The sequence below is a fragment of the Ostrea edulis genome, chromosome 9 (assembly GCF_947568905.1).
Source record: "Ostrea edulis chromosome 9, xbOstEdul1.1, whole genome shotgun sequence".
Classification (NCBI taxonomy): domain Eukaryota; kingdom Metazoa; phylum Mollusca; class Bivalvia; order Ostreida; family Ostreidae; genus Ostrea; species Ostrea edulis.
The window spans coordinates 15275931-15301084 of record NC_079172.1 but is presented as its reverse complement, the minus strand read 5'-3'; the positions used below and the strand labels follow the sequence as shown (position 1 = coordinate 15301084).

Sequence of the window (25154 nt, the reverse complement as noted above, 5' to 3'; positions counted from 1 at the left end):
ATTTTGAAAAAAATGCAATTTCAAATTCAGTGTATATAATTATTATCTATGTTGCACTTTGGTAAAGCATAAGCTGAGAAAATGCGTAAGGTCATATCTCTTTGATGTTGTAAAGTATCCATTATTTAAATCCTTTTGTTCAGTAATTTTGCTGCATATACTCAACAAAGATTTTACATTTACAAAATTGTAAATATAATGAAAAAAATTTAATATATAAGCACTATTACAATTTTATGTAGTAATTCCATTTTTAATTTCAGAATGTTTATACCCCATGAAATAATTTTTAACCCCATCCCCCCCCCCCCCATAGATATGCCCTTGGAATTCTCTACCACCAATTTTGAAAAAAGTGTTGTTTTCTGTTTTTCATTTGATACTCCACCACGACACAAGGTATACTAATTTTCGAGAAATATGCATACCTTTCCGAGTTTCATCTGGGAATTCGTTATATTTTTAATGGGCGTTCATAAAGTATCAAAAGCGTCTAACAATTTCTCACACTGTTCTATTTGGATTTTTTGACGGCAGAGATGCACGTACATGTATTCAATGTATTCAAATACGTTTATAATGGCATGTACTGCTGTGGTGTAAAGTCACTAGTTAGAATAATCTAACTGTGTCTCGGGACCGGCCCTCACCACACTCAAACCGGGTCCGTAGGACATTATCACTTAACGATAGAACATCCGATCCTATCTAATAAAGTCACTAACAACTGTACCTTCCCCTCATCCTTAAACACCCAAATAGCACTGCAATAATACCACCAATTGTATGAGAAATATTTATTTCTATCAATTCCTTCTCTTTTTTTGGAGATGAAATGTCATCTGGCATCTATTTCATCGACAAGAACGAAATATAGTATCATTACTGTCATCATGGCCATATCTGTTTACATGGTTTTCAAAAATACGGAATAAAGATATTTCGCAAAACGAATAGTGATTACCACATATATATCAATAGGTTTGCATTTCACGATTTTCTATTCGTAAAATTTAAAATGCATTTTATTTTCATTTTGACATGTTGGGTAGAATCGGTGGAATTAAAAAAAGTAGAAATTTGCATTTTATTTTTTTTCCAATTTCCCAGAAATTAGGGTCTGCAGATCCGTAAACCAAGAAATAAAAAAGCTGGCCCAAGCATTCTCTCACCAGAGGGTGCATTACACAAATTTAAGTGAAGCTTGTATAGCGTGCCCTTTGGTGAAAGAAGAGTTGATATAAACTTACTACAGACACCACTAAAGATGATATCAGCAGGGTGTGTGCTGATGTTCTTTCATAGAAACAGAGAGGGGTTTCTTTTAGATTCTTTTGGTCACCTTTAAATGTCCTTGTGTCTAAAAATCCAGACAGTCCCTCTGAGTATGTATGTTTCAACAAAATTAATTTAGAAGGCTAAAAGTCAAGGTTTAGCTGAAGTCAAAATGACTGACTGCCTTCTATGAAGGGTTCGTGAGAGATGTGGCAGATCTCAAAGTTACCCCTGACTTTGGGAAGATGCAGGTTCTAATGTGCTTTGATTGTATGAAGAGAAATCTGTAAAAGAATGGCGAAACTAAATGAAAGATTTCATTGGTTTGTTGGACAAGGTCACAAAACAAAAGGCGGAGCAACGGTGATCAATGAAACCGGCGATAGTTTGAACAATATTTTCAGACAAGTTAATCACATGCAGTGCACGTGAACATCAACTAATAATTATTATTAGTTTAAATATGTATGTATACACGCAGATCCCCTCCCTTTTAGGATCAGACATTTGCTGTTAATATTTATAGAAATTGTCATTCAAACATGTTTATATGATTGATTGTATCTTGTTTAACGTCCATCTCGAGAACTTTTCACTCATATGGAAACATCACCAAGACCGGTGAAGGGCTTTAGATTTAGGCCTAGGCTCGGCGCTTACAGTCATTGAGCAGTGAGGGTTCATTAGTATGCCACACCTTCTGTGACACGGGACATCTGTTTTTAAGGTCATCTCCGAGGACCCGTGACTTTCACACCTGATGCCTTCACACCTGATGCCTAGTGTTTGGCGATGGAATTGTCACTACCTGTTTTAACGACTTAAGTCTGTCGCGGCTGAAATTTGAACCCTGACCTTCTGCATGCGGGGTGAACGCACTACCTCTAGACCACCGTGGCAGTTGAAAATATTTATATAAAATTAACTAACTTTGAAGTTGACAACTGAATCCACAAAAATTGATAAAATGTTATTTCATATTAGTAAGGGAACACCATCAATTAAAAACATTAATTTGATTTGCATTAAAAATGCAGTGGATCCCACCAGAATCTCTACCCAGATTCATTATGCAGTGGATCCCACCAGAATCTCTACCCAGATTCATTATAGTGGATCCCACCAGAATCTCTACCCAGATTCATTATAGTGGATCCCACCAGTCTACCCAGATTCATTATGCAGTGGATCCCACCAGAATCTCTACCCAGATTCATTATGCAGTGGATCCCACCAGAATCTCTACCCAGATTCATTATGCAGTGGATCCCACCAGAATCTCTACCCAGATTCATTATAGTGGATCCCACCAGAATCTCTACCCAGATTCATTATGCAGTGGATCCCACCAGAATCTCTACCCAGATTCATTATAGTGGATCCCACCAGAATCTCTACCCAGATTCATTATAGTGGATCCCACCAGAATCTCTACCCAGATTCATTATGCAGTGGATCCCACCAGAATCTCTACCCAGATTCATTATAGTGGATCCCACCAGAATCTCTACCCAGATTCATTATAGTGGATCCCACCAGAATCTCTACCCAGATTCATTATGCAGTGGATCCCACCAGAATCTCTACCCAGATTCATTATAGTGGATCCCACCAGAATCTCTACCCAGATTCATTATAGTGGATCCCACCAGAATCTCTACCCAGATGCATTATGGGTCTGTTAGGATACACTCTATCATTTTTCTCCCCTTTGTAAATTTCAGGTAATATATAGTCCTCTTTGAATTTCTCCAGCTCCTCCTGAAAGTACAATGTTAACATTTCTTTTCTAAAAAGTCATCTGATAGAATTTAGTTATAATCATATTTTTTTTTTTGCTCTTTGTTAAGATCAAAGAAAGGCCTTATATTCTATTCCAATTTCTCAGCAGTTTTCATGTATTTCTACAAAACCAGTTATCCATAGCAAAATTATGGCTGCATCTCTCTGAACATTGATGGGCATGCTGAGCTCCATTCTTGTTCAAATAAAACTTTAATAGGCATACCTCATATTCAGACCACTCAATTGCCTCATGAAGTCCATCTCTTCCCCACTTCTTGTTGTAACCATCAAAATACAGCTGATCATATTTCATGAAACATAAATCATAGTACATGTATATTTCATTCAAATCAACATACTTATTAGTATACCTTTCTAACAAGAAAAAAATGTGTGTTTTCTTAGATTACAAGTTGAAAACAATCCTCATTAGTTTCTAATTAGTGTGATATCACAACATGATTTTATATTCATCATCAAGTCTTGTTATTTTGGTCAATTTTTATCTTTGTACAGTGATCATTGAATTCAAACATCAAATCATAACGTTAATATTATCTTTAAGCGGAATATGTCCTGGAAATGTTTTCATCACCAAAGCTTAAATTCCAAGTAAACTGTTACAGGATTTGAACCCCAGGGGCTAAGCCAGTTTTGGGCCCGAACTCTGTGATACCATAAATTTGGGCCCCAAAATGGGCTTAGGCCCTGTGATTTGAACTATTAATAACCATGTATGATTAGAATTCTAATAACACCTAATTCATCTTTAGGACATTAGATATATCTTTCAAAATCGATCATAAAAGTGAAAATCCTCAACTGATTGTAATATTGTATGCTTCTTTACAGTACCAACAGAAAATCTCTCTAAAGACTTAAAATTCTCCAGTCTCTAGGTTATTTAATTTTTTAAATCATGTTTTGGAACAATAAAAGTATCATTGAGAGCTACAGTCGTCAAACATTTTAAAAATATGATTAACATAAAACCTTGAGGTACAAGTTTAATCAGCACTAAGAATTTTCATTAAAAGCATTAATTTAGAACTGCCAATATTGCATTTTAATTTCAAAATACTTCACCTCATTTAGCAGTAAGCCTAATCCCGGAGCCTTTGGTACATCCACCTGTTTTAAAGAAAATCCTTGGAATTACATCATATTATAAACATACAATTAAATAACAGAGGGGGCATTGTGATTATGGATTTTCATTCTGTCAAAGATCTGGCCAAACAAATCTCATGGATTCTGTTTACTCAGTCTGGCATCTAGATCTTGGTCTGGTTCATGAAATGACTCTTTTGTGTATTTATTTGCTAATGTAAATTATCCCTGCTAATTCACAAGTTAAAGGCCTGCAAGGTGGCAATCCGAAGAATGTCGACAGTACAGGGCAGTTCTGCGGAGGAACACGGTCATGTGCAGCTTGTGGATCTATACAAACAGTTATCTAATAGATATATGGATACATTGTTCTCTATCTCATCATTAAGAAGCAACATACACTGTACCCAATAGCAAAGGTAATCCTCATAGCATGAGGAAGAAAAATTATCACACCACTGATTGTCTACAGACGAACATCAGCCATGATATAATATAGATGGGGATATAACATAGGAATGAATGAACTCTGTTTATAATACAACATGACTAACTCTTCCTGGTACTTGGCTACTTTATAACCATGTTTTCCTGCATATCAACTGTAAGTTTCAACTGTTCTGGTCCAGTGGTTCTTGAGAAGAAGAACTTTAAAGATTTCGGCTATATATTCGCATGTAAAACTTTGATCCCCCATTGTGGCCCCAACCTATCCCCGTGGGCAATGATTTGAACAAACTTAGTCTGCTCTATATCAGGAAGCTTTCATGTACATGTATGAGGGTGAGGCAATAAGTAACCAGCCTAACTTATTTCCGGTTGAGATCCACCTCTTCTTTTACGATATAATTGCCCTCTAGTATGATGCATAATTTTACGAACTTGAATCTGCTCTTTATCAGGCGCTTTCATGTAAAGGTAAACTTCTCTGGCCCAATTGTTCTTGAGAAGATTTTTAAATATTTTCCCATTATTTTTGTATGTAAAATTTTTATCCCCTATTGTGGCCCCATCCTTCCCCCTGGGGGCATAATTTTAACAAACTTGAATCTGCACTGTCAGGAAGCTTTCATGTAGACGTAAACCTTTCTGGCCCAGTGATTCTTCACAAAAAGATTTTTAATGATTTTCCATTTGTATGTAAAACTTTGATCCCCTATTGTGGTCCCACCCTACCCCCGGGGGCCATGATTTTAACAAACTTGAATCTGCACTATGTCCGGAAGCTTTCATGTAAATGTAAACTTTTCTGGTCTAATGGTTCTTGAGAAGAAGATTTTTAATGATTTTCCCTACGAATAAGTAGGTAAATTTTTGATCCCCTATAATGGCCCCATCCTACCCCCAGGGGCCATGATTTTAAAAATTCAATTTGCACTATGTCAGGAAGCTTTCATGTAAATTTGTACTTTCCTGGCCCAGTGTTTTTGAGAAGATTTTTAAAGATTTTCCCTATATATTTGTATGTAATAGTTTGATCCCCTATTGTGGCCCCATCAAAACTCTGGGGCCATGATTTTAACAAACGTGAATGTGTACTATGTCAGGAAGCTGTTATATAAATTTCAGCTCTTCTGGCCTAATGGTTCTTGAGAAAAGAAGATTTTTAAATAACTCCACCCTATTTTTACATTTTTGTGATTATTTCTCCTTCGAAGGGAGCATGGTCCTTCATTTGAACAAACTTAAAAGCCTTCACCCAAGGATGCTATTTGCCAAGTTTGGTTGAAATTGGCCATGGTTCTGGAGAAGAAATCAAAAATGTAAAAAGTTTACAGACGAACAGATGACGAACAACAGGCGATCAGAAAAGCTCACCTGAGCTTTCAGATCAGGTGAGCTAAAATGTTTACAGACGAACAGACATACGATGGACAACAGGCGATCAGAAAAGCTCACTTGAGCTAAAAAAAAAAAACCCTCTATGCATAAAGTATAGGTCAGTGTCAGAAACACAGGCAATTGTATCGCTTAGGTTCGAAGTTAGTATTAAAGAATATAATAGTCAAAACAAACCCAAGTCATATAATTGCTGTGGTAGTGTTTGCTTTATAACTGGGAGGTGTGAGTTTGAACCCCACTTGTGCTATGGCCATGTCAAACCTAAGACGTAAACATAAGAACTGATTGCTTCTTCTCAACACTCTGCATTTAGAAGTGAAAATCATGCAATGGGTTTTTTAGATATGACCATAAAAACAGAGGTCAAGCTTCATGCTGTTGACCATATGTATCAAAGAAAGTACTTGAGTTACTAAGTGATATGTAATCACTGAGTTCTCACTGTGATGACTGCATTCTTTGAATGTTAATCACAGTAACCAGACAAGGTCCCACGCCACTGGGTGTTGCCATTTGTTTGATTTATAAGCTAACCTGGATCAGAATTAAAACAAATTCTAGTTCAGTTCAGAAATGATTTTTTTCCTCAGAAATTTGGTTATAACAAGAGATGTTTGTAAAACACATATGCCCCCCATGGTGCAAAATTGAAAAGGGTTATACACACACACATCATTTAATTGAGAGTAGTATCATCAATTCAAAATATTGAGCAGACAATATCTTCCTATGTCAAGAGTGGATTGACCATGTGACCTAAAAATCAATAGGGGTAATCAACTCCTGAAGATGTACCAGTGTACCAAGTTTGACGTCTGTCAAGCAAAGGGTTCTCAAGATATTGAAGGGACAGTATATTCCTATGTCCAGTTTGACCCTTGACCTTTGACCATGTGACCTCAAAATCATTAGGAGTCATCTTTTCCTGAAGATGTACCAGTGTACCAAGTTTGATGTCTGTCAAGCAATGGGTTCTCAAGATATTGACCGGACAGTATATTCCTATGTCCAGTTTGACCCTTGACCTTTGACCATGTGACCTCAAAATCAATAGGTGTCATCTTCTCCTGATGATGTACCAGTGTACCAAGTCTGATGTCTGTCAAGCAAAGGGTTCTCAAGATATTGAGTGGACAGTATATTCCTATGTCCAGAGTAGACTGACCCTTGACCTTTAACCTTTTGACCTGAAAAACAATAGGGTTTTTCTTCTTTTTATAACCAACCCACACATGAAATATCATTACAATCAAGTGAATGGTTCTCAAGATATTGAGTGGACAACTCATGGTCTACCACATGGGGTTAAGACCAGCAGTTTGACCTTGACCTTTGACCACGTGACCTGAAAATCCATAGGGATCATCTACTCTCTAAGGAAAGCCTCTGTATCAATTTTGGCTATTATCAAGCAAAGGGGTCAAAAGATATTGAGCGGACAACACATGGGCTTAAGACCTGAGGTTTGACCTTGACCTTTGACCATGTGATCTGAAGGTCAATAGGGATCATCTACTCTCCAAGGGCAACCCTTGTATGAAGTTTGGTAGTTATCATGCATAGGGGTCAAAAGTTATTGAGTGGACAACACATGGTCTACCACATGGGTTAAAGACCAGCAGTTTGACCTTGACCTTTGAACATGTGACCTGAAAATCAATAAGGATCATCTACTCTCCAGGGGCAACCCCTGTACCAAGTTTGGTTGTTATCAAGCAAAGGGGTTGAAAGATATTGTGCGGACAACACATGGTCTACAGACCGACCGACCGACCGACAGTTGCAAAACAATATGCCCTTCTCTTTTTCAAAGGGGGCCATAAAAATCAAGGTTGGCAGCTTAGAGTCCAGGTGGGTTGGGTAACAGGAAATAAAAATAGATATTTCTTTGGCTTAAAGCTGTATGGTCCGAATGACAATATTATTTTCCATCTCGTAAAAACGCTATTAAATCATCGCACGACTATATGTAGTTATGAGGCTGTATGACATATTAAACATTATTTCACCTGTTTTAACCCAAATTCTTTGATTTTAAATCGATGTTTACAAATAACCACGTCAGACTGCCAGTTCAAGTGACAGTCACGTGACCAGTTCAAACTTTCAGATCATCGGTGGTCTTATCTGTGTAAAGCTGTGTATTTTGTTACAACAGTACCGTGCCACAAGTTTAATAGAAATAAATATATCAAATACCTCTTATTAATTCGTTGTTTTACGCTCTTTCAGCCTTAAAACTAGACAGTTGCGTATGAGTTAATACATCATGTTGGGATTCCCCTGACGCGCGTGGGTCTATTTATAGACGTCTATTATGGGATGATTTATATATGTAGCCACTATGTTTACTTTCTAAATAACATTCTCGCTGTTTTCTTTTACATGCTGGTGTTTTCAAGCATGTAATTAAGGGAAAGTTAATAACTTTATAAAGTAATTAATCTGCTTTAAAGTAAATATGTACAAAAATAATACATGAACATCGGGTCATACAGCTTTAACTGTGTTTAAATGTACAAGTTAACCATATTTTATAGAGAGAAAAATCGGGACCACGATTTCACTTCGAGATATCGAGAACTTCAAGAGTTTGAAGTTCTTGCCAACAAGAGTTACCTGTACAATCATATCAATACTTAAGTCACTGTGATGTCATGGCAGTTTCCGAAATGGCCTATATTGTTTTTTGCTGAAGAAAAAGGCAAGATGGTTGAGGTATTCTAAATCTATTTTGAAAAAAAAATATTTCAAATATTTAGTTTGACATTAATGGATTATATCAATTACGCTGAATACACAGTTCAAGAAAAACTTGTCTGTGCATCGCCATGTTTTGCTCTCGAAACGTAGACGATTGGTTTATACTGAATGACAATAGTTCTTCAATCACTTATGAATTTGTTTTACAACATATATTGATTAATTCTTTGATTATAAAATTTAATTATCGGTCATTGACTTTATTGTTGCATTGGCAAAATATGAAGTGAAAACGAGATGAGTATCAATTTTCTAATAATCAGTTATTACGTAATACTATGAAGGTATATCGCAGAATAATGGCTGTGGCATTCTTTTGATCTTTGCAATAACTGTTAGTAGAATGAATATTATCAATAATGTTTCAACTGTACAATTATGTTTTACTGTATAATATTGTTTTATTGTCTATCAATGTTTATCAAGTGTTATCGTATAGCTATATTGTACCGTATAGTTTGTGTTTTATTGAATAATTAAGCCATGTTTTACTGTAAAATAATGTTTTACTATATCTCAAGTTCTTCTTTATAACACTGATTTTAATTAATAACCACTGAATGAAATTGTCTTATTAATTTATAAATTCATTTTAACATAAAAGCAAAACTGTGTTTCATCTATAACTATGTTTTAGTGAATAGTCGTGCTTACTGTATAACCATACTTCATAACCATGATTTATTGCATACCTACATCACTGTTGTAGTGTAGATTTATCAAGTTTATTGTATATAATCATGTTTTATAGCAGGATTCATCTGTATAGACATATTTTACAAACAGTGTAGAACCATGCATGTTTTAATGCATAATATATGCATGTTTTATAATCAAGTTTTATCATAGATACTACACAACCCTGATTTTGTTTGACAGCTAGGATAGAAACATTGAACTGTGACTAAATATACTCACCTTTTCTGGTCCCCATGCCAACTCAAGCACATCCTCCTTGCAGTAGCCTTTTACTATTGCGATCATCAGCCCTATAGAATATTAAATTAATATACTGTGCATTTGTATAAAAGTAAGTAGAAAATCTCAGCTAAAGGTTATATACATCCCGTATCTTTTCAGACACTGAAGTTTTCAGAAAGCATTTCATCAAGTTTATCATTGTATCTGACATGTATACACACCTTGGCAATGATGATTGCTCACATGATTTAGGTTATTGTATTCACACAATGTCATGTACATGTATATGGTTACAGCATAATTCATTTCGAAAGGTTTTATGCATATCTAATGTGTCATCTCTATAAATGTATAATATCACGGCTAAAATTAGCCTTATATAAATATGTATCTGATATCTTCCTTTATCTGATATCCTCTTTATATTCACATTTTTACTTATCAATTATTTTCCTGATATCCTCTATATATAAATAATGTATAACGTACCTATCAGTTCCCTGATATCCTCTATGTATAAATAATGTATAACTTACCTATCATTTTCCTGATATGATGCAGCATGAAGCTTTGGCCACGAACTTTACAAGTAACAAATTCTAGACCTTCTCTGACATAAGGCTGCCCACACTGAAATACAAGTAAGAGGCATGGACGTTTTGTCACCAAGACACAAATAGAATTAATGTTTGTCACCAAGATACAAATAGAATTAATGTTTGTCACTCAGACATAAGTACATGAAAATCTTTAATCAAAACACAAACAGCATGAAAATTTGTAACTTGGCAGTTTTTCCCCCCCATCCCTCAGGCCCCGGGGATGCAGGAGTCCTGGAATTTACAATTTACCCTCAACCCCGTCCAAAAAAATCCATCACACCAAATTTGAAAAGAATTGGAATGGTAGTTAATATCAAGAACTTAAAAATGTTCCATTGTTAACCCACAAGGGATGACACATGGCACATGATGACGGATGCAGACCAATTGCAATAGGTCACCTGAGTGACTCGGGTGACTTAAAAAAAAACTCAAGCAAAATGCGTATCTTTTCTAACTCAGCTGTTATTGCTGGGAGAATTTAAATATCTGGTACCCTACTTGGAAAGCAGGTTAATTGAGAGTTTAGACAAATGAAGTTTTCATTTAATAATAACTTACCTCAAAAGCGATGATGTATCGTTTGGCTTTCTGTTCTGTAGGTTTTCTGTAAGTCAAGGAAATCATCAAAGTAGTTTCTTAAAATTTAAATCTAAATTTGTTTTCTATCTCCTAAAAGTATACTGTATTAATGAAGGTCCTTTATCGTCTTACACTAGTGGGGTCAGTTTGTAGGCCTATTTCTCAGTATCAAATCATATCTATATGATATTCAGTCATTTCTCAGTATCAAATCTTATCTAAATGATACGCAGTCATTTCTCAGTATCAAATCATATCTAAATGATACGCAGTCATTTCTCAGTATCAAATCATATCTAAATGATATGCAGTCATTTCTCAGTATCAAATCTTATCTAAAGGATATGCAGTCATTTCTCAGTATCAAATCTTATCTAAATGATACGCAGTCATTTCTCAGTATCAGATCATATCTAAATGATACGCAGTCATTTCTCAGTATCAAATCATATCTAAATGATACGCAGTCATTTCTCAGTATCAAATCATATCTAAATGATATGCAGTCATTTCTCAGTATCAAATCTTATCTAAATGATACGCAGTCATTTCTCAGTATCAAATCATATCTAAATGATACGCAGTCAGTATCAAATCATATTTAAATGATACGCAGTCATTTCTCAGTATCAGATCATATCTAAATGATACGCAGTCATTTCTCAGTATCAAATCATATCTAAATGATATGCAGTCATTTCTCAGTATCAAATCTTATCTAAATGATTCTTCGTCATTTCTCAGTATCAGATCATATCAAAATATTATTACAAACTATTATTCTATGCTATCACATTGGATATTAATTACTTTTTCACTGCCACCATAATTAAAGTCACACTGGGGGACAAAACCCAACATTCATCAAGACTTGTTATTCATTCTGATATGTACGAGATGTGAATCTGAAGGCCATGGATACAGGTGCTTTATGTATCACTACGAACAATGATTAATTGTGCTTGGAGATTACATCTCATCAAGCAGAATTAATTATGGATAATGGAAGTATACTGCACTACTCTGGGCGATTCAGTTTCATTCATTATTTCATTTGTTTATTCGCTGCTTCATTATTTTACACTAGTAATTAACAGTCTCAGAAACTTATGACAATTTACGATCTTAAAAATTTAAGCTGAACCGCATTTATACCAAATGAGTACTAGCATGATAATAGGAATCAACAACATATTTTCATTATGAGCGTTTTAATACAGTACGCATATGAAGCATGATTTCACCATCGAAAAAGTAATATAAGCTCTCTATTAATTTAGATGATTTTTTTGTGATTTTTTAAAGGAAAAGACAACCCTAACCACATAGTTGCTTTTATGAATAAAGTATTACTTTCTGATATTGTAATTGACCGTCTTTAACAACAAAACTCCTTGCTTAACAATGAAATCAATATTAATCTATCATGTATTTTGAATTACCCGCCGCTAAGAAAGTGGCCACTGAAGTTTAATTTATGACGTCACACCGTTTATTCCGGTTTATTTCATCAGCAGCACTGTAAACATGACAAATCATGAACAGTTAAGTTTGGAGCCGTATAGATTTGAGCCCGCTCTTTCGCAAGAAGAAATTGAGAAAAGAAGACATTCAGTCAAGTCGCAGAGCAGGCAGACGATAAACATTTCTTCATACAAATGTCTTGAACCTCAACTTGTCCTTACGCAAATGATGGATCCACAGTTTACATAGTCTTTTCTTTTCAAATGACTTGGTTGAGTCGGGAATTTATTAAATAAAAAAAACAACTTTTTTCACATCTCCCCTTCGCATTAGTGTAATTAACTGCTTGCCAGGAAGGCTTCAACCTTTTTATTTGTAAGATCTACCCCACATGCACATCTTTGATGATATCACAGGTGCTTGGGTTCAGGACCCTCCACCCCCCTCCAAATAAGCTACATGAGTTGATTTAAGTAATGTTTTTGTTGAAAATATGTCTAATGCATGTCAACAACGTCTTGCATACCCATATTCAAGAAATTAATAATTAAATCAACTCATATAGCTTATTCGGAGGGGGGGGGGGGGGGGGTCCCTGAACCCAAGCACCTGTGGATGATCTTAGAATCTCATCAAAACCGGAACTGACAGTGTGACGTCAAAATTATTGATTTTTCTGGTCTTGAATACAAGAGTTACACATCATGGCAGCTTCTATAGATTGCGGGAATTTCAATTTTTGACGTTTTCAAATTAGTCCTGAAGCTTATCTAGGCCATATATCAACAGAATTGTATGACAAATCTTTATCATATGATTAATCCTATCATTTATCATGTAAAAATATTTTGGGTTGCCTTTCCCTTTAAGAAATGATAAAAGAGGTAATTTGATTGCAAATAAGAGATTCTAGAGTCCTAATTTTACTGTAATTTGGTGCATGATTTGAACATCTAATAAAACATGCCTAAAAGACTCAGATATACGTTCAATTTTTTTTACAAGAAAAAAATATATATGAAAATTGAAAATGTTATCTGTTTATATCTTTAAAATCTCTTATTTGCAAACAAAACAACTTTTTTATCATTTTAGAATACATCACAAAAAATAAATTCATATCAAATAATTGAGAGCTTGTAGCTCTCTTTCGAGGGTGAAATCATACTTTAAATGAGGTGTTTTAACGAGCCAAAATTTTGGTGTAATGAGCCATCTTAAGACAAAAATGTCAGTAGGAAAATGCCAAACTTAAAAAATCAGTGAGAATGTTGTGTTACTTACATGAACATCAGATAGTATGTCGAGTTACTTACATGAACATCAGACAGTATGTTGTGTTACTTACATGAACATCAGACAGTATGTTGAGTTACTTACATGCCTGAGGTGAAATTATGGAAGTTGTGGGTTCCAGCGTATAACTTTAATACAGCATTCACATGTGTCAGAACTTCCTCTGTGTAAGAATTAAATCAACAAATTACACCAAATACAAGCAACCACCACCACTGAAAATGAGCAGTTAAACTGCTGCCTATTAACATTTTCCTATATATATTGGACAACGTCATGAATTTTTAAAGTTGCCATAAAAACAATTTCTTATACAATGTCATATTTTCAACATATCATCACTCTGTGACTTTCAATTGGTGATACATAGCATCAAAGACACCGAAATACAAATATAATTATGCCTATAAAAGGCGCTGCTCAGAGAGGAAGAACAGGTCGGAGCCTTTAAAACATCGTTATTGATATACCCTCAATTAAATAAACACACAAAACATAACAATCTTAATAATACTGACCGACGGCAATTACTTTCAATAACAATTACCAATTTTGACTATGGTAAAAGAAAGGCAACAGTAATTTTGTGAACCCCAAAGGATGAAATACTACCCAACACAAATGCCATTCAAGTGTAAACAGTGTTGGTGGCATCTAAATTGCAAACAGTATGTTATTGCCTATTATTGCTTAACGAAATCACTATAATCTGTTGGCAAATCAACCTGATCATTTAGACGTATCAACCCGAGAGGTGTTGTTTTGAGACATTCAGAGTAACATTACAGCTAACAGTTTTTAAAATTGATGACTGGTCAATAGTATTTACTTGAGCATGTCAGATTATATATATTAAGCAAGTTTTTCTATACCACTGCATAGTCAACACAACATTTCTACCTCTCTCCCCACCTTCCACACACATTGTATAACTTTACCTGTTACTCGGTATTCGTCTGTGACATTCTGTAAACATAAAAAGTAAAACTTTTTCATACAGGAAGACCATATTTTCTTTCTTACTTAAATACTTACATGCATATTGAATGTTATTCATTTTTAATACATCTCGGAGATCTGAGAATATTTTTTTAGTTTATTTCTTTGTTTGATGTCCCAATCTAGAATTTTTCCCTTACATAGAGATGTTGGTATATATATCTGCTTTAGATGAAGACTTAAAAATTTTGACTTTCAGTGTATGCATGCCATAGCACTCAAATCCATAAGAGTATATTGATCATGCCAGAGCCTACCAAAAATAGAAGACCTCTGTTTTTAAGGTCTGTGACTAATTTTGTGAACCCCAAAGGATGAAATACTATACCCAACACAAATGCCATTCAAGTGTAAACAGTGTTGGTGCATCTAATATTTGTATTAAAGATCTGTGACTTTCACTTCCAATGTCAGGCACTTGACAAAGAAAATTTCAATACCTATGTTAAACACCTTATAGGTTTGATGTGGAATGAAAATCGAAACCCAGACCTCCGAGTTGTGTAGTGAGCAACCAAACCACAAGGCAGCAGTGATTGTTTTAAATTTTTACAAAATGTCTTCCACACTCTATCATAATAATGAACAAGAGGCCAATGGGCCACATTGCTCATCTGAGTCATCTTGGACCATATCTAAAGATTTTTCCTATATATATATTTGCATGTAAAATTTTGCTCCCTATTGTGGCCCCAACCTACCCCTGAAGGCCATGATTTTTACAAACTTGAATCTGCACTATGTCAGGAAGTTTTCATGTAAATGTAAACTTTTCTGGCCAATGGTTCTTGAGAAGAAGATTTTTAAAGATTTTCACTTTGAATTTGTATGTAAAATTTGATTCCCTATTGTGGCCCCACCCTACCCATGATGTTAATAAACTTGAATCTGCACTATGACAGGAAGCTTTCATGTAAATGTAAACTTTTATGGCTCAGTGGTTCTTGAAAAGATTTTTTTTAAATGACCCCACCCTATTTTTGCATTTTTGTGATTATCTCCTTATCTGAAGGGGGCATGACCCTTCATTTAAACAAACTTGAAAGCCCTTCACCCAAAGATGCTTTTTGCCAAATTTGGTTGAAATTGGCCAAGTGGTTCTGGAGAAGAAGTCGAAAATGTGAAAATTTTATAAACAGATGGATGACGGACAACGGGTGATCAGAAAAGCTCAATTGAACAAAGATCAAGTAAGTTAAAAACAGAACAGAGGATCAGGATCTAGTAAAGAGTGCTTACAGATTTGTGAAATTATTGGCATTTATTCTATTTTTCATGGTGCATCATCAGCATCTTATAACATTTGCATTTGCAATGTTTTTGCCTTTGATAGCTTTACAAATTGTAATGACAGCCATTTTTTCATTAAGGCATTGCAGTTATGAACAATGCACGCATGGATCTTGATAACTATAGTATGCGTATTTCAACGGCTGAGAATTCTGACACAAATAAAAGTATGTATATATAAAAAATAAATTTCTGAAAATACATGAGGGTATGAACTGAAACGCTTCACGCTGAAGTGTTGTTAAATGCGCTTCCTGAAGTCTGCCAGGACGTAAAGCCTCACAGTTACACCTTCACGCTGAAGTGTTGTTTAATGCGCTTCCTGAAGTCTGCCAGCACGTGAAACCTCACAGTTACACCTTCATGTTATTTCAAAGATGAAACTTATTTCTTAAATATCAAAAAGGGTTTTAGGGGCTTGATTCTGAGATACAGGTTTTTAAGCTGTGTTTCGTTAATGAATTGATATTGATGGAAATAAGCGAACTACATCAATGGAGTTTGGTTTTATCATCAACACATAAAATGAACATCGATTGCTTACAAGTTTTTGGAGAAAAAAGAATGTTTCATTGCAGTCATCTCTTTCTTCTCAAAAATTACAAGCTGGCTACAGATATCAGGTTTACAATTCACACAATCTTATATCTAATATTCAGAAAAGATTTTATTTCCATATTACTCAGTTAATGCCATTTGCTACAAAGAAGTAAAGCAGGGTTCGACACTAACTTTTTTAGGCATTAGTCCAGCCGGACTAGTGCCTGATTACTTTTACTAGTCCGCAAGGAATTTTATTAGTCCATCATAAATAGGGAAATAAATGTGTAATTTGAAAATCAGTATATGCACCCAGGGGTGCATGAGCCGAGTTGCATGGGATACATTGTAAAGTCAGGAATGATGTAGCATATTTATAATTGTGAAGAACTAATTTCAGTTTTAAACTTTTCGAGTTACTGTCCAGAAACCATATTTGTCTGAAGTTTTCAATCTATATTCGGTCACTGTGACTTTGACCTTTGTTCTCCAAAATCAATAGGGGCCTTGCTTTGCTGGTATCCAACAATATATCCAAGTATCATTTGATTCGGATTTAAACTTTCTGAGTTATCATCCAGAAACCAAATATTTCTGAAATTTCATTCTATATTCGGTCACTGTGACCTTGACCTTTGATCTATTTTCTCCAAAATCAATAGGGGTCTTCCTTACCTGGTACATAACAATATCTCTAAGTATCATTTGGATCGGACTTAAACTTTCTGAGTTATAATCCGGAAACCAAATATTTCTGAAATTTTTATTCTAAATTTGGTCACTGTGACCTTGACCTTTGACCTATTTTCTCCAAAATCAATAGGGGTCTTCCTTACCTGGTACATAACAATATCGCTAAGTATCATTTGGATCGGACTTAAACTTTCTGAGTTATAATCCGGAAACCAAATATTTCTGAAATTTTTATTCTAAATTTGGTCACTGTGACCTTGACCTTTGACCTATTTTCTCCAAAATCAATAGGGGTCTTCCTTACCTGGTACCCAAAAATATATCAAAGTTTCATTTGATTCGGATTTAAACTTTCGGAGTTATCATCCGGAAACCAAATTTTTCTGAAATTTTCATTCTATTTTCGGTCACTGTGACCTTGACCTTTGTTCTCCAAAATCAATAGGGGTCTTCCTTACCTGGTACCCAACAATATATCAAAGTTTCATTTGATTAGATTGTAAACTTTTCGAGTTATCATCCGGAAACCAATTGTTGACGCCCGCCCGCCCACCCGCATCACCAAACCAATAGCCGAGTTTAACTTCGTTGCAACTCAGCTAAAAATAAAAATAATTTATAATCTAATACAATGTACTTATAATAGTAATACTTTTCTATCTTTTGCTTTTTAATACTCTCGGTATCTGCTTTGAAAAAGTCTGACAGCTTCTTCTGTTTTTCCATTGCGGCATATGTCAAACTAATCATGATCACTGAAACGCTTTACTTATCTCATATCATTACTCCAAGTAAGCGTTGACTTGACACTAGAAATTATGTGACTACCCGCCATGCTAGATAGCTAAAATTACATTCGGGGTTTTCCAATAAATTGTCAACAATCATACATTGATAATTTTACAAGTTGTTAAGCAGAAATTTTTATTAGTCCAATCGGACTGACTAGGCACAGATTTTATTAGTCTGAATTAAAATTTATTAGTCTGAGACTAACTGACTAACGTTAGTGTCGAACCCTGTAAAGTGACTTCATAATAAATGACATGGAGTGAGCACATAAAAGACACACTGAACTTGATTTACAGTGTCTTATTCCCCTCTAGGAATTAACTCACCATTTCCAGTGGGGCGAGTGCGTAGGTAGGTAAAACATACATGTAGGTGCGGCCTGTACACTGAGTTTTACAGTCAAAACCCTTCGTTGTCCTCTTAAAACCTGTGACAATTTCAAAATAATACTGTACATGTATTCATTTATTAAACAATCCCATGAAAATATTTATTCAAATGTTTTCTTAATGTTAAAAATATGCTTCCTCTCTGCTGATGATGGTGAAGTTAAAATTCATGATAATTACAGTTATAACTAACCCCCATCCCCCCCTAATAAAAAATATTTTTGTGGCTTTCCTTTTTTTAATATTTCAGAGCTATTCAGAAGAAATGACAGAGTTCAAATCTAAGAAATCTACCATTTAGATTCAATACTTTCCTCCTAGGACTTTTTTGCTGAGCGTCTGCATGTAGCACTTTTACCATTTCAGCTCTATGTTATCGAGAGCCCTGTAAGGTTGTAACAAACTAAACCTAAACAGCTCTAAGTTACTGAGAGCCCTGTCAGACTGTAACAAACTAAACCTAAACAGCTCTAAGTTACTGAGCCCTGTAAGACTGTAACAAACTAAACCTAAACAGCTCTAAGTTACTGAGCCCTGTAAGACTGTAACAAACTAAACCTAAACAGCTATAAGTTACTGAGCCCTGTAAGACTGTAACAAACTAAACCTAAACAGCTATAAGTTACTGAGAGCCCTGTAAGACTGTAACAAACTAAACCTAAACAGCTATAAGTTACTGAGCCCTGTAAGACTGTAACAAACTGAACTAAAACAAGGTCGCCCTCTTACAAATGCTAACCCTATGCTGATGTTTCCTGACATGATAATATCAAGATACAGTAAAAAACGGTTACAGTGAAAATTATTTGGATGAATTCAACCTTATAGTGATTTTCATTCCCCGTAGTTTTAAAACATATCAGAAACTTACTGGATATAATGAATTACGTTTATAATGAATCAAAATTGTTAGTCCCCTGCACTTTGCTATAATAATATCTTATTGTACTGCAGTATCTCCAATCTTTAATACATTCATGAACACTACCAAGTAAACAGTTAAAGTTAACAAGCTCCCCGAGTACGTTGTCCTTTTACTGATTTTCAATCAAACCTTACCAAATAATCGGATCTGTTCTGGCAGTGCCTCGTTCACCTTTTCTGTAAAGTTCTCCACATTTGTCACCATGTAAAAACAAAATAGGACAAATAATCTAACGAAGCATTAATTAATTCTGAGTAAAATCTAATCTACTGCTGTCCAACCTTAAACCAAAATCTTATACTGATCATCTAAAATGATAATGTAACCTTTATGTACAGTACGTTACATCACAATGTCTATACGGTTGTTAATACAGAAAATAATTAGACAATTCATACAATCTGGAGTATAATTGTGATAACATCTATCTAAATGAATGCCATCAGCTTATAATTTGATTGTGATTGTATTTTGTGAACAATCGCATGTATGTCACTGTGGGAATTTAAAAAACACTCATCTTGAGAGAGAGTATGTTGCTGGCCGCTGAAACATGTTTGTCTGTCCTTGCTGCTCGCTGAAAATGTACCTACAAAAAAATGAAAACGTGACAACTTCAATCAAAGCGTACAAAAGTAAGACTTCAGGCAGGTCATCATATTACTAATAAATTCAAACTTGATAGCTGCATTCAATTTAAAATTGGTTTATCTATCTACCTCTTTCTATTTCATGTTTGATACAAATCAATACACTGGAGTACTATCAAATCACTCATTTTCCCATCATGATTTGGTCTGCTGGAGTTTTATTGTTAAATCAGTGGAACATAATTTCCATGAACATTCAATTTGTTCTACACTCCCTGTGTGTGTGTGTGTGTGTGTGTGTGTGTGTGTGTGTATATATATATATATATATATATATACACATTCAATAAATTCTTTTTTCTTGGTATCGGGGTAGAATAAAGTCAAATTTAAAAATCCAGTACTCAAACTTTTATCTATAGCACTTTAGCCCTGCGAGATCATCAGTAGATATTTAAACAATGTAAACAAGTTACATTATGACGTCATCCTCGAGATGTTATGAGAAAATGTCAAATATATTACAGTCATGATTGCCTTTACCACACGATTCGTGCAGTTTTTATATTTTTCCTTTTTTACAAAGTAAAAGAGGAAAATGAACAATTACGCAAGGCCAAGGAAAGCTATTTCATGAAACACTGTTTAAGCCGAAACTAAACTGTCATTATTTTTACTTCATGTTATTCATCATGTACATTTTAAACAGAATGTATCCTTTAATTTACAGGAATTAGCTATAGAGACACTTAAAACTTATACACTGAACTATTAATATTTCTGTATTTCTTACAACATTGTATAATGTTCTGACATCACAATCACGACTGTATTCACTATTGTGTTTAAGGTTAATATCTATAAATATCTAGCATTTGATACAACATGGAAATAGCACTAGAAATGAACAACTGTCTGAGAAGCTTTGTATCAATAGTCAAAGAAAGTATGGAAATTCATCCTTGTGGAATGATGACCAAAACTATGGATATTTAGAACATATTCTTTGCTGATCGCATTTTTGTAAGTCCCAGAAATGACCATCTTATGTTTATTGCACATGACAAGAGAGACTAAAAGTGAGAGTGAAAAATGTTTAATTTTTGTTTGGTCATTGCATTACAAACTTTTTATCTTAACAAAACTATGATAAAATTTCCAATGCAGCCATCTCTAAATGGATGTGTATATATACAAATATATGTAAACAACACCAGGTTTATCATAAGTGTTCTTGAGTTATATATGTGATATTGTATACTTACAACACCCAGTTTATCGTAGTGTTCTTGAGTTATATATGTGATATTGTATACTTACAACACCCGGTTTATCGTAGTGTTCTTGAGTGATAGCATTGACACTAAGCAGAGCCTTTAGTATCTCCTCCTCAATAGATGGATAAGGTGGGTTTCTACAAAATCAGAAATTTGGAGATATATGTAGAAAATGAAGTGATTTTAACATTTATTGATCAACACAATCCACTAGTTGTGTTTCCATTGAATTCAATTCCACATGTACGATTCTGTTTCACGATATGTTTGTGGAAATGGAATGGACAGACTACGTTTTAGCCAGTGATTTGGAATGATGTTCATTAAGAAAGCAAAATTACTTGTGACCTAGCTATTTTGTTCATGACTAGTATCTAATACACTGTACCAGTGTTTTACAGTATGATTGATTATTCAGGGGGTATAACTCATCATGGCATTTTAGACAAAAGCCAGGAGGGAAAAAATTTAAACCCCTGTAAGACTAAATATAACTGACTCCAGATCAACAGCCAAGCATGAAAACCCACCAAGTAAACCAGCACAGTGACAGAATTTACGAGAGTTCCTAAAATGATACATAGCACACTGTCACAAGCTTATGTAGGGTGTGTTTTGTAAGCCAGGAGCTGTAGAACTTCATAGAAAGTGGTATCAGTCATCAAGTTGAGACATACTTTCTTTTGTATCGTCTGAGGAAAACTGTGACAGGAGGTAAACAGACAAACTAGGGGCTCAGTATGAAAAATATTTCCCCAAAATTGACTAAGCTGAACATGCTAAACAACACATAAGTTTTCAAACATCAAAGAAAATTAAAAATTTGTTGGGAATTAAAATTCCTGCAAGACACGCATCTTTGAGTTGTTTATAAAGGTCTTAGCTTGAAAACTGAGAGCTAAATGCACAAACCATCATGGTGTGTATTCACTTTGTAATATTTCCTCAAAACTTACTAAGTTCAATAACCTGTAATTTTCTCAAATATATATTGAAAAAAATCAAAATCCTTGGCACATGCACATCTTCAATATCCATACAAACACTCTGTAAAATAATAAGTATGTTCTCAATTGAAAACTGGGGACTGGACAAATCATGTAACAACAACAACCCCCCCCCCTCCAATGTAACACAAATTTCAAATAAAAGGACAAAACCCCTGAAAGGGAGGTTGAAATGGATTAAAATTGAGTATGAGCTAAAGTGACCCACACAAAAGCTATAAAGCAAGTTTCAGCTTGATGTGTGACACAGAAATGAAAATAAAAACAGATAACCTCAAATGGACAGACAAAAGGACATACAGACATTGCTGTACCATAATATGTCCCATCTAAAGACGGGCATATCTAAAGACGGGCATATGACGGGCATATCTAAAGACGGGCATATCTAAAGACGGGCATATGACGGGCATATCTAAAGACGGGCATATAAAAAGGATAAAAGAATATATGACTGATACAACATAGCATTTTTTATTTGCATTTCCAAAGGAAATCAGCCATTCTGATGTGCCATTACTCCTCCTATATGTTTCAATATTATGAAGACAATCTGGTGTGGCACACTTGCTAGCTATAAACCTTAACTGAACACATCTGTATTTCATAGCAAATAATATTTTGTCCAACACAATCAAAGTTTTCAAATCTATAGCTACATTACTGGAGCATCATCTGGTAGTGTTAGGTATATGGACTTGCTTCTAGCTCTGGATAGTGATATTAACTTGATACAGCACTGGATAGTGATATTCACCTGACACAGCACTGGATAGTGATATTCACCTGATACAGCACTGGATAGTGATATTCACCTGACACGGCACTGGATAGTGATATTAACCTGACACAGCACTGGATAGTGATATTAACCTGACACAGCACTGGATAGTGATATTCACCTGACACAGCACTGGATAGTGATATTCACCTGATACAGCACTGGATAGTGATATTAACCTGACACGGCACTGGATAGTGATATTAACCTGACACGGCACTGGATAGTGATATTAACCTGACACGGCACTGGATAGTGATATTAACCTGACACAGCATTGGATAGTGATATTAACCTGACACAGCACTGGATAGTGATATTAACCTGACACGGCACTGGATAGTGATATTAACCTAACACAGCACTGGATAGTGATATTAACCTGACACAGCACTGGATAGTGATATTCACCTGATACAGCACTGGATAGTGATATTAACCTGACACGGCACTGGATAGTGATATTAACCTGACACGGCACTGGATAGTGATATTAACCTGACACGGCACTGGATAGTGATATTAACCTGACACAGCATTGGATAGTGATATTAACCTGACACAGCACTGGATAGTGATATTAACCTGACACAGCACTGGATAGTGATATTAACCTAACACAGCACTGGATAGTGATATTAACCTGACACAACTCTGGCTAGTGAGAGAAATCTTTAGTTCATGTGATAGAGCACTTGACTGCCATGCAAGAAGTCGCAGGTTCAATCCCAGTAAAGGTCAATACTATCTCGGTTACATAACTGTACAACAAAATTAAGTAATCCCTATATATTAAAACATGGCACTGAGGACCATTCTGGTTAGTGAGTCCAGAGGATCAGTCTATCTATGCCCAAAATTTTATTTGTATACTGACAAAATGCCACCTTAAAAATCGATGAAACTTGTTTCTTCCATATATGCTGGGTACCCAATAGGGCTGTGCGGTACACTGAAAATTTCTGTGCACGGCTATTCATACCATTCGATTTGATGCACCAATTTAGATTTTACATACACCAAAACGAACAAATATGGCGTCCGAGTGATGTGCAGAACATGTGGTTTTTTATACAACAGAGATTTAAATCACTACTGTGTTGAGAGTTAGCATTTTCACCACTCAGATACCAACAGAATATGGTCCGTAAGATCATTGCAGTTTATCTTTACACGACATATAGCATTTCTGTCAGTGGTGGAGTGAAATCAACATCGTAGGTAATGACATAGATTTGACAGTTAATATGAGAGAAGTAAATCAATAAAGGAGAGATTTTCAAAGACTCTCAATTGATATAATTGTTGAATTTTTACATATCAATGAAAACAATATCATATACATTTGATATTCACTACAGATTTGTTTAATAATCCAAAACTTATGCAGCACATTAATATAACAAATCTTAATAGACTGTCAGTGTTTTCAAAGTTATAAAATGCCATTAAAAATAGATATGATGTTTATAAATGACGACATATAGTTATATAACTTGAATAAAATCAAATCAAATATGCTACTCATTAAAATTGTTATTTTTTGTGCTGTCATTAGATAAATTGGACCTAACATGAACTGAATCGAAAATAACCGAACCGTGCTCTTCTGAATCGAAACAGAGCCGAATTGAGCTAACCCTGAATCGTCCCAGCCCTAGTACCCAACTATTTAGATTTACCAAACATCTGGAATACATATCAAATTTTACAACCTCTCTGGTCATGGATTATATAAAGACTATAGAGCTATCAAGGGAATTGAACTTTGATCGTGTCATTATTTTCCACTCCATGATGTAGATTTTTGATTTTCTGTAATCTATTTTGCTTAATGTATACTAGTATGCTGTAAAAAATTAATTTCATATACATTTGAAAATTGACTTCACCCATCGTATACTCTATATAACATTTATAAGCAAAATTATAAACAATATCCACAACCCCAAGCACCTATGTTTACAGCTACAATTCAGTTGAAATCCCTGAGATACAGTTTACATAAGTTACATGTACAAAGTAAGATTATATCTACACATGTACTTAATAAACACACCTTTGAATCCCATGATATCCTTTGCCATTATAAGCGATCAGAACAACTACTTTTCTCTTTGCATTGGGGTTGCCTTGCATCTGAGGAACAGGTTCCTTAAAAAACATGAATCCACATAATTATATCAACACCATGTATATTGGATATCCAATCATGATGACTATGTTAATAT

General features: G+C 34.8%; 1 protein-coding gene across 3 annotated transcripts in view; it reads right to left on the bottom strand.

Moving 5' to 3' along the window:
* LOC125658870 (pseudouridylate synthase 1 homolog) overlaps window positions 1-25154 on the bottom strand; it is a 35283-nt gene that overhangs the window by 4523 nt on the left and 5606 nt on the right. For all 3 annotated transcript variants that reach the window (XM_048890306.2, XM_048890307.2, XM_056148637.1), the window contains exons 3-15: window positions 24983-25077; window positions 21179-21272; window positions 19789-19857; window positions 19403-19472; window positions 18281-18381; window positions 14579-14606; window positions 13725-13803; window positions 10860-10905; window positions 10233-10326; window positions 9694-9764; window positions 4147-4191; window positions 3284-3358; window positions 2966-3036 (exon numbers count right to left, since the gene is read on the bottom strand). In XM_048890306.2, coding sequence (XP_048746263.2) covers window positions 2966-3036; window positions 3284-3358; window positions 4147-4191; window positions 9694-9764; window positions 10233-10326; window positions 10860-10905; window positions 13725-13803; window positions 14579-14606; window positions 18281-18381; window positions 19403-19472; window positions 19789-19857; window positions 21179-21272; window positions 24983-25077 — 938 coding nt within the window. The remainder of the gene's footprint in view (window positions 1-2965; window positions 3037-3283; window positions 3359-4146; window positions 4192-9693; window positions 9765-10232; window positions 10327-10859; window positions 10906-13724; window positions 13804-14578; window positions 14607-18280; window positions 18382-19402; window positions 19473-19788; window positions 19858-21178; window positions 21273-24982; window positions 25078-25154) is intronic.